Source organism: Arachis stenosperma, chromosome 5, assembly GCF_014773155.1.
Source record: "Arachis stenosperma cultivar V10309 chromosome 5, arast.V10309.gnm1.PFL2, whole genome shotgun sequence".
NCBI lineage: Eukaryota > Viridiplantae > Streptophyta > Magnoliopsida > Fabales > Fabaceae > Arachis > Arachis stenosperma.
Genome location: NC_080381.1, coordinates 13,645,717 through 13,657,234, shown reverse-complemented (window position 1 = coordinate 13,657,234; position 11,518 = coordinate 13,645,717). Strand labels below are relative to the sequence as shown.

Here is an 11,518-nt window from a genome sequence, read left to right as displayed (position 1 = left end):
TCGTTAGTTTGGTCCTTTCACCCTGAGACTATCTTTCACTGCCTTATCCCCATCAAGCATGATTTTTGCTTTCAGTATCCGAGATTCTTTGCCTCTGACTTCATAGATTTCTATCTCCATAAGTTCTCCCAGTTTTTCACCAAATTTTCGTTCAGCTTCCAACGTCTTATAACATTCAGGGACACCCCAAAATTGCATCCAAATGGAGAATTTTGAATCTGTATTCTCTTCAGAATTACGTGTGTCAGTCCATTGTCACACATGAAGGATGTAATCCTTGAATAGCCAGGGAATCCTTTCTCAATACGCCGCGTGTCTTTCTCTTCATCAAAGAAGAACTGAAACTGATTATTCCCTTGATTGACTACTCTAAACCATGTTGGTTTATCCCAGATTACGGACAGTGTATTCTCCATAATACCTGCAGAGAATTTTTGTGCCGAAAAAATTCGACATGTTAAGCTCTTTGTGCATGCCTTTACACCATGAGAGATATCCGTCTCTTCTAGTACTACTATATCTTCCTCACATCTCCATTGTCAATGTTTTCTACATTAGAATCTCTTCGCATGTCATTTATGTTGCATCATAAAGATTGGTGATTGATTTGGTGTAAAATTTATTGTGTAGCAACCGCCCTAAATAAGTACAATGAAATCTTAGTAGAGCACCAGCCAACCCTAATGGGTACGCAACCAACTTTAATGATATTCTTCTTAATAATGCTAATTTGTGCAATCTCATCTTACTAGTTTGATTATCTTTAATTAATTTTTATATTATAAATCGATGGTTAGTTATAATAAAAAATAATCAATTATATTAATAAGGTATCAAATTAAATCTAGACGCAACAAGTATATATAATTTTTCCTATGGTCAAATGTAGTGATATTAGTAGCTTTTAAGTATGTGTCAATCTAGCTTTTTTTTATTAACCTAATTTGACCGAACTATAAAAATCCTAAGTGTTATTTTTTAGTCAACTATTTTGTTAAAACAACCTAATTTTACCCTTCACTCTCTTTTGGATTTTGTAATGGGTTATGATAAATAAAAAAAACACAGAAAAGAGTTTTAATTTTTTTTTTTGTAAAAAAAATATTTTTACTCATAAAAATTGCCAAATATATAGTATTTATAGATAGTAGCAAAAATATTAGTTCTATAACAAAAAAATAAGATAATATTCTCTATATTAAATTATAAATTGAGAGATAGATCTTTTTAATTTTTTTTTCAATTATTTGATAAGGTGTGATTTCTCATTTTGTATTCTTTAAATAATACAAAAAAATATGTGAAAAAAGATATTGAATAATAAAATATCACATTTTATGAAATAATTGAAAAAAATTGAGAGGATTTACTTTTCTGTGAAGCGAAGTACAATATTCAATTACAAAAATTTTTAATAAGTAAAAAGCAAATATAAAATTCAGTCTCTTTTATTTCTAAATTTACACAGATCATCTGTAATACAATAAGATAATTTTTTTTTCAAGAAATAGATCATAACATTTTATGGTTTATAAAAATTTTCATGAACAATTTTTTTTATATCTTTTTTTCATATATGTAGAACATGTATAATCAAATTCAAAATATTTATAAAAATAAATCATTACACTGCAAAAGAAAAAAATTAACCACTTTAAAATTATTAAAATTTAGATCTCTAAATAGAGACTGAATATAGAAACAAAAATAGGAGAATAAAAAGAACGAAGAAGAAAAGGAGAAAGAATAATTAGGTCGAGAGAAAAAGAAAAAGAATGAAAGAAAAAGGAATGGAGAAAAGGAAGAGGGGAGATAAGGGCAAGAACAAAACTATGGAAGAAAAGAAGATGAGGGAGAAAAAAAAGAGCAAATGAGAAGTGGCAAAGAAGAAGCGAGAAGAGGAGGACTACCACTGCCAAGACTTGGACAGCGACAACAACTCTCTATCACTGATGGCCTTGTCGAACTTGTAGAAAAGAGTTTTTGAAAAAGAAAAGAGAGAGATCAGAAGCCATGAACTTCAAGTGAAATTAATATGAAAAGAGCATCAGTTATTGATGATGCTTCTTTTTGTCAAATTTTTTAAAAATTAACTATTGAATATATCTAAACCAATGGATATCAAATACTTCAGACTGCTAAGATTATTACTTAAAATTAGATTTGAGTATTAAGAACAACGTTGACAAATGGATAAAAAAAATAGAATTTATATTCTTGCAAATTAGATTAGAGATTTTATTGTTATGCTAATTATTTTTAATATGATCTTAAAGTAAGTATAATACTGATATATTGACTTAGAAACGTATAATATACACATATGACTTCAAATTTGAAATTAACAAAAATTATCAATGGTAATTTCTAAAATTACTATTAAATGAAATCGCAACTCACGATTGCAATTTTTTTTTCTTATATAAGTTGTGATTTGTTTTTTAATAAATTTAGAAATTTGTTTTACAAAAATTTATTTTCTTTTTTTAGTCTTTTTCCAAAATCATATTATGTACATATCATGGCTCATAATTTATTTTTTAAAAATTCAGATTTTTTAAAATAAAAAATTGCAAAGTTGTTCCTCATGATTTCTATTTCTTCTAACAATCCCATATTGACATATTTAATTAAATTAGTCCATATTATCGTAAATTATAATTTTATTCCCAATATAAAAAAAATTAGCCTTGATATTATCCTTACTTTTAAAAAAAATTACACATTTAAATAAAGAGTAAACTACTAAAATAATATCCAAAAAATCACATAGCTAGCAAAACGAATTTCAAAAGACACTAACAACAAATAAACCATCGAAAGATTTAAAAATATGATTAAAAGATCTAAATATTAAATATATATTCTAAAAAATAATTTTAGAGATCAACTTTTGATATAAATTTTTGCAATCATCATTAGAAAAAAAATATTTTCATCTTTAAAATTTGATAATTTTTTGTCAAGTAATTTTTTTATATTTTTTATTGTGAATGACCACATTTTTTTAAAAAATAAAAAAAAATTAGAGATCAAATTTTGCTTCGAATTCTTTTTTGTGTACTTTCTAAATATTTACTTAAATATTGTCACAAAAATTTAGATCTAATGAATAAGTCATTTGCTAAATATAAAACTTTTTTTTATTAATCACTTACAAAAAATATAATATTTATTAATTTTTTATCATATTTTAAATTATTCAATAGCTGTTTTGTTAATAACATTTTTGAGAAAAAAATTTTATAAGCGACTAAATCTTTTAAGTACCAAATTATTAGTAATTAACCATTAATTAAATTATAGGTCAAAATTATCCAATTACAATATTTTCAAACATATATTTACTCTATATAGATAGTTACAAGTTGTAGTGGATCACAGTTTATTTTTAAATTGACTGTCAATCTGTCATCATAAATTATGAAACCCAAACACAATTTACAAATAAAAAAAAATTACATACAATTATTTTCATCATGTAACAATACTTAATTATGAATTTCACAGAAAAATAACTTTATTTGAGTATTTACTATTTACCAAAACGAACATATACATCCTCTGGTGGTTTATATGGTATTTTCATTGGAAAATATTTAGTATTTGTGTATAAGCCGTGGAATGTTTCTACGGTTTATATTTTTCTTTTTTTTTTATACATATAAGTAAACCATCACTCTTTAGCGATTTGTATTGTATTTTTTTTTCTTGTAAATTTGAGTCCTATCATTTATGACCACGGTCAATTATTACATAAAATATGAATCAAATTATTATTTATGTATAAATTTTCAATAATAATTTATTAGAATAAATATAAGACTGAAATATAATCATTTTAAAATATTATAATTAGATAACTTTAGTTTTGGATTTATTTAAATATTCAGTGTGCTCTATTTTTAATATACTTATTTTTTTAATTAATAACACAATCTTTCGAATAAAAAAAAGAACAAAAGGAACAAGCTAAACAGGATTACAGAAATCACGATTTATTATTTTTGCTTGAGTAAAAAAATTATGTAAATAAATAGCATTTATTATTTTTCTGTTGTTTTTGGGTTTATTGCTCTGTTGTTAGTAAAAGGAAAAACATAAATTAATACTACACTAAATTTTAAAAAAGTATATATTATTAATAGAAATAATGAATAATATAAATGAGAAAACTATTTAAATATCAAGTCTAATATCAAAATTAAGACTCAGAAATTTAATACATAATAGGTCACCTCCAGAAAATGGAATAGTAGGCCAGTCAGTGGGGTTGGAGATTCCTTATCGTGTGGATATAATTCACAGACATGAAATATACAAAAGGATGATATATATATATATATTGAGACGTTTATGAATATTATAAATATACAAAAGGACAATAAACAACAGAAAAATAATGAATTGGTTAATTAGTTAGAGTTAATATAACTCAACTACAAAACAAATAAAAAAAATTAGTTTTTTAATATTTCTAATGGTGAGTTTAACTATTTCCCCTTTTCGCCGTTTTAAGATGTCTCTTATAATATCTTGTTATAATATTTATCCATTTTCAAGATAATGGTCAGTTTAGATACTTTTAACGAGAAAAAATATAACATCTGAATTTTTTTAAGTTTAATTATTCTATTAGTTTTTATAATTTTGTAATTATTTTAATTAAGTTTTTATATTTTTTTAATTTAATTTTTTTATTAATTTTTTTTAATTATGTCCTTCTTTATAGTAATTGATTTAATTGAATAGGGACTTAATTAAAAAAAATATTGATACAGAGATCCAAATAAAAAAAATATAGAGACCAAATTAAAAATAATTGGTACAAAAACTCAATTAAAAAGAAAAAAAATATAAAAACTTAATTAAAAATTTAGCAAAATTATAAGAACCAATAACAAAATAATTAAACCATTTAAAAAAACACTTGTTAATAATACCAAATAAAATCTTTATTTAAATAGTAAGGTTTTAAATTTTTCATAACATTAAAATTACATAAAATATTTTATTAGAAATTTATTGAGTAATGACTTAAAAATACTTGTTAAAATTTTCAATGAAAAAACGTTTTATTGAATAAACATAAGTATTTATGTATTCAATACAAATAAACAAAAGATGAAAACAACTAAATTCTTTCAATTTTAAGGAGGAGATAAAAATAGCTACTTTTAATATCCACGTTTAGAGTGCATTATGAGAGAACGGTATAACGACTAAATTATTTCAATTTTACTAGAATATAATGGAAAAAGAAGTGTTTTGGACTGTGAAGAACTTTTTTGTTAGAGGTAGAATTTTAAAAAGTTTAACCATACTAATATTTGTCTAGTGCCAAAGATCTCAGATGCGAGCGATATGACTCAGATAAGATCCATTAATTTGTTCTCTATTGTTTATAAAATCATTTCGAAGGTACTGATCCACAGACTTTAAAAGTGTATGAACAAGGTAATTAGAGCTACTCAAAATACATTCTTGAAAGGTAAATTTATTTTTTATAACATTCTTATAGCACAGAAAATGTATGCACTACCTTAAATAAAAGAAGCGAAGCTTGGTATACAAAATGACACTCAAGCTTGATATGAGTAAAGCCTACGACAGGGTGCAGTGGGGAGTGACATTTTCTATGGTTTATTATGGAGAAGTTTGATTTTGAATCGAGATTCATTGATTGAATTCGTGAATTATTGATAACCGTTTCTTACTCTATTATTGTGGAAGGTCAACCCTATGATTTTTTTTAAAACCAAATATAGGCATTCGTCAATGTGACACTCTATCTCATTTTCTTTTCTTATTATGTGCAGAATGACTTTTTTTTTTGCTACACAAAGTAAGCAAAATAGTCTCATTCGAAAAATTTCAGAAAAATAGAAGATGTCCAATTATAAATCACTTGCTATTTGCTAATGATTCCATGCATTCTATTCGGTAAAGTCTCGAAAAATAGTTGTGCCTCTATTATAGAATTATTAGAATCTTATGAAAGCTTCAGTAGGTAAAGAGTTAATCTTAATAAATTTGTCCTGTTTTTCAGTAATAACACTCCAGAGCTGATTAGAACCTCCCTAAAAGTCAAGTTAAATATTTCTCACATAGGTGTATAGGATAAATATTTGGATCCACCTTCTCTTGTCAACAGCTCTAAAAAAGCCACCTTCAACTTAATCAAAGATAAGATTCTCAAAAGGACAAAAGGATGAAAAATGTGCTTGTTATCTAATAGAAGAAGACATGTATTATTCCGAGTAGTTGGTAAAGCCATACCAATATACACATTGTCATGTTTTCAACTTCTGCACAGCTTACTAAATGAAATTCGTAGTATTCTAACCTAATTCTGGTGGGGGCAGCAAGGTTCTGAAAGATGAATAATGTGGATTAGTTGAGATAAGATGACTAGGTCTAAGAAAGAAGGCAGACTTGGTTTCAAAGATATCAAGACTCAAAACCTGGCTCTTTTAGACAAATAGTGCTAGAAAATCATAACTCAATCTAACTCTCTTCTTTCTAGAATACTTAAAAGTAAATACTTCAGATTTAATTCCATTCTTGCAGCAGAAGTAGGAACCTCACCTTCTTGGGGTTAGCAAAGTATTCTTGAAGGGAGGCAAGTCATACAGAAAGGCATTAGTTGGAAAGTAAGTTATGGTGATATCCGAATCTTTAGCAAACCATGGCTCCCTCCTCCTTACCCCTTCACTGTTCTACCATCTACGACACTACTATCAGATAGTTATCATTTGTTATGGGTGAAAATCCTATTTTTGTCAAATAAATAGTAGAATCAAGTATTAATCTCAAATCGTTTCCCTCTAAAAATTGCTCAGCGAATCCTCTCCATAACTCTAGGAGAAGGTAAAAACACAATTTAATGGGTAATGAACAGAGAAAAAACATATGATGTTACATCAGGGTATAAGATTGCTTACCACTTTTACCATACCTATATTGAATTTTTTCCGAACTTCATGCAATAGAGGCCAATTTAGAATCATTTATGGAAGTTAAAAATTTCTCACAAGATTCTACTCTTTGCATGGAAAATCCTCCATGGTAAGATCTGCTTCTCATCCACCAGCTATTCTCATTCACTTCGTCAACTTGTCCAATCTGCAAGTCAGCTCCAGAATCATTCATGCACTGTCTATTTTTCTGTGGAGACGCTAATCTAATGTGGAAAAAGAGTCATTTGACTTATCTCATTCTAAACCATAGATGTTCCTTATTTTTTGATTGGTGGAGGAATTCGGTATTATAAACTGGACTTCAAGGAACAAGCCCTCAAAGAACTCAACTGATTTTGATTATAGCTTAGAACATTTAGAAGGAGAGGTGTCAGTGAGTCTTCGAGCAGGTCCAGGACACTCCAGAAAAAATGCTAGCAACATCGTTTAAGTTGAACCAGGAGCTATCTATTTTGCCTTATGCATAGTGTCCTGAGGTTTTTTCCTATCTACTTTTCTATATTATTTTCTTCTTATAATTTCACCTATTCATGAATATTTGAGAATTCTCATTTTCTATTTTTCTTGTCCTGACTTTTGGACATTATATTTATTTTTTTACTGAATACAATACCACTATTATCTTTGAAAAAAAAAAAAAAGCAAAGTTAAAAATGACTAACTCGGTCACTTATTAGTATTGTATTTAAAGGTAAGTTTTTTTTTTCTTTCTCACACTATTCTTTAGTTTGACAAGTTAAGAATTAATTTACTACAAATTTGAATTTTATTTAAGGGTCTGTCATTGATTAATAGATTGCTACATGTACAAAATAAAATTCGAACCTCTAACACTTAAATAGATAAGTGAATTGATTATTTGACCAACTTAAATTAATTATTGAGTGAATACTCATCCCGACCCTTGATATTTTTTTCGAAGGACTACGAAATTCTTAAAAAAATTAATTTCTCATTTCGACCCTGATAATTAATTTTGTAAAATTGGTTAATTTTCTGTCAATAATTTCTCTCCAAAACATATTTATACAATTCGTTAATCACTAATATATCCTCTGTTTAATTTTTATGAATAAAAATAATTTAAAAATTACTAATATTTTAATTTTTTTACAATAAACAGTCTTATAGAAATAAAATTTAAAAATTATTAAAAGTCTCATTTTTTTTTTCGAAATAATGATGAGAAACCGTTTAAGATTTTTTTCTAATTATTTAAAGACGAGTTCTAGGATATAACATAATGATATACAAAAAAGTACTTGAGATTTGTATTTATCGTTAGTACATAAAAGGGACAAATTGGTTATAGAGGTTGGAATCTCCTTTAGGATTTGAGCTTAGCTAGTTAACTTTTAATTCCTAATCTCTTACAAATCAGCTAATTGTAGATGGTTAAGGAACACAAAATAATTCATTTGTTATTACATTTAGAAATTTAGATATAAGTAATATATATTTATATATCAAGTTTCATAATATACAAATATGACAACAAACAAAAAACAAATTTATATATCAAATTTACTGAAACGTAACCTTAAAAATATTCAACTGTCATAAAAAAATAATAAAAATAAGAAAAGATAAAAATGAAAAAATTGATAAATTATAACTACCATAGATGTATATCAGAATATGTATTGTTCTTAGCAGAGCTGGAGAATTAAGCAAACTTTTCTCGAATATTAATATCCAAATCCAAACTATTAATTTTAAAATGATAAATAAATAATAGTTTAATCAATATATAATTAAAGTAGTAAAATTGATATATAATAAAAATTACAAATTTAATGATAATTAAATTTTTATTTTTGTTAATCTCAATATTCAAAGACTCAAATTTCAAAATGCTTGTTGTCAAGGAAAAAAAAAACCATAACACGGAAGACACGCAGGTTGAGCGAGACCTAGCAACGACCTTGATTAAATTAAATAAGAATTGAATCTGTTGATGCAATGAGTGGAAATGAATAATTTTGATATCTGAAAGTAGAGAAAGTAGTGTAGTTTATCCTTGAGACAATTTAACACAAGAGAAGAACATTAGGGGAAGGAGGGGTAGATGGGACCCAGACTAAAAACTGGTGGGTGAGAATGAAGCGAGAGGTGCTGTCAAGTGAGGAGTGGGCTTTGAACTTGTGGCTACCAAGTAACAAAGTTAGAGGGGGCAACATAGTTCAAAAAGGAAAAACAACTCATTTATTGTGTCAATGCTTTCTTCTGGAATCAACCCAAAGCTGAAAGGTCCCCTCCCTTCCCCTCAAAATCCTCTCTCTCTCTTTTCTCTTTTTATGTAATCTAATCTCCCCTAATTCCCACACTCTCTATCATCGTCATCATTAAGCAGGCAGCGCCCTCAACCCTCAACCGCCATCACCATACAGAGAAAAACAAAAACCATCATAGCCACATGGATTTCGTGAGAATCTGTCTTCTTCTGTGCCCCCCGTCCTCCTTTTCTTTTTTTTTAATATATATATTCTTGTTTTTGTTGTTGCTATTATTAATTCATTAATTAATTATTAATTATACAGAGGTGGAAGGTGTGGGTGTTCCCTTCCTCTGCATCTGACTTGAACTTTTTTGTATTTGTATTTGTTCGGTTAAGCAATGAAACTGAGAGAGCTCAATTATGCGAACGCTTTGTGATGCTTGTGAGAGTGCGGCCGCTATCGTTTTCTGCGCCGCTGATGAGGCCGCACTCTGCCGTGCCTGCGATGAGAAGGTTCTTCTCTTATGTTCATTATCTTTCTTAGTTTGACTTAGATCACTCACTCTCAATGGCACAAATTTATGAGGTTTTATCGGTAATGTAGCAATTTTGAAATCATGAGTTGAATCCTTTAATAGGGATTCTTCAAAGTTGAAATATAAGTTTGTTAGTATTCAGTGGTGAATAATCTAATATGATTCAACTAATGAGTTAAACATTTGAAATCTTGGGTCGGCAGGTTCACATGTGTAATAAACTTGCTAGCAGGCATGTAAGAGTGGGTCTGGCAAGTCCAAGCGATGTGCCTCGTTGTGATATATGCGAGAATGCACCTGGTAGGCACTTTCTTTGTGTCAACTATGATAGTAATATTTCTCAATTGACTTTGCCTTATATGTCTATTTCAATCTGGACGTAGCATTCTTCTATTGCGAGACAGATGGAAGCTCGCTTTGTTTGCAGTGCGACATGATAGTTCATGTTGGTGGTAAAAGAACACATGGAAGATATCTTCTATTTAGGCAAAGAGTTGAGGTGTGTTGAACACACTTTCCTTATATTGATTTCTTATCTAGATGGAGGTCTTTGATTTTTCTCATTAAGATGAATAATATTTGTGTGTTCCATAGTTTCCAGGAGATAAACCTAGTAACATAGAAAACCCAGCTTCTCAACCTGTGGAACCAGGGGAGACTAAGAGGGGACAAAATCCACTTCCCAAGCTAAAAATGGGGGAGAAGCAACAAAACCACAGGATGCCGCTGCTTTCAACACCAGATCCTGATGCTGACGGACATGCCAAGATGGAGACTAAAATGATTGATTTGAACATGAAGCCTAACAGAATACATGAACAAGCATCAAATAATCAGGTAGGAGTTCATGAGGAATAAAAATTTTCTTTTTTGACAGATTGGACATTCTATATATGATAAATTTGTGTTAAACGTACACAAGATCCTGCAAACTAATATTTTAGCCTGTAAGAATTTAACTCCTTACACTAGAGTAAACTTACTCAAATGATCTAGTTATGATTGGGATGTAGAACACATGATGGACTTCTATGTTGTTTATGATGATTATACACAAATGGGATTGGATTATAGGAAGCATGTGACATATTCCTCATAGTTTTAAGTTGTTCAATAAAGTGTCATCCAAATAATAAGAGAGTTAATTCCTTTTGACTACTGCAGCTTACATCAAATTTTGTAAATCTGGAACTAATTTTTTTTTCATCTTGTTTCCTTTTCTGCCTCTTGTAACCATGAAATTTCAGCTTTCCTTTGTTTTCTAGAATTGGTCTTAGTAATGCTATTGAAAATATAACTCAACAACTCTTCAAACATGATTTCAACACCATATGGTTCATCTTTGCTTCTGTGAATTCTCAAGGGAACATAGAAGGACAAAGCTTGTGGAACACAATTACTGTGGTTACTTTTTGTATATATACTATGCATATTTCTCATAATTTGTCTCCATTTTTTTTTTTGCAGCCATAAGTCATGCAATTAAACAGAGCAGTTCTGACATGATAATACACCATAAATCTATCAAATGGCAAAACAATTGCATTGTCTCATGCATGCTAGTCACAATGTTGGAATAGTAGATTAGTAGATTAACATACTATGCTAGCAAACGAGGCATTGCGGCACCAGAATCTTTTTAGGAGTTTGTTTGCCCTTTTGAGAATTCAATTTGGTAGATCAACACTTTAGATCTGTACTGCAAAGCATTGTTAACTGCAAATATGTAATCTCTTTCCAATGAAATGTGTGGTAACTTTTATTTCTTTACACACTCTTTTTCA

The 11,518-nt window shown here is 28.4% G+C and overlaps 1 protein-coding gene across 1 annotated transcript; it reads left to right on the top strand.

Annotated features, from left to right (window-relative positions):
• The first annotated feature begins 9,186 nt into the window (after nt 1–9,186).
• LOC130979638 (B-box zinc finger protein 18-like) lies at nt 9,187–11,518 on the top strand. The gene is made up of 6 exons (XM_057903124.1): nt 9,187–9,405; nt 9,595–9,711; nt 9,938–10,034; nt 10,118–10,233; nt 10,329–10,571; nt 11,202–11,518. Exons 2-6 carry the CDS (start codon nt 9,619–9,621, stop codon nt 11,205–11,207), a joined length of 555 nt encoding a protein of 184 aa, XP_057759107.1. The 5' UTR covers nt 9,187–9,405; nt 9,595–9,618; the 3' UTR covers nt 11,208–11,518.

What these genes read in the sequence shown, in the direction of transcription:
- LOC130979638 (XM_057903124.1), top strand. Translation starts at nt 9,619, where the DNA reads ATGCGAACGCTTTGTGATGCTTGTGAGAGTGCGGCCGCTATCGTTTTC. An exon ending in TATATGCGAGAATGCACCTG is followed by an intron (nt 10,035 to 10,117) that starts GTAGGCACTTTC and finishes ATCTGGACGTAG; the next exon opens with CATTCTTCTATTGCGAGACA. An exon ending in TATTTAGGCAAAGAGTTGAG is followed by an intron (nt 10,234 to 10,328) that starts GTGTGTTGAACA and finishes TGTGTTCCATAG; the next exon opens with TTTCCAGGAGATAAACCTAG.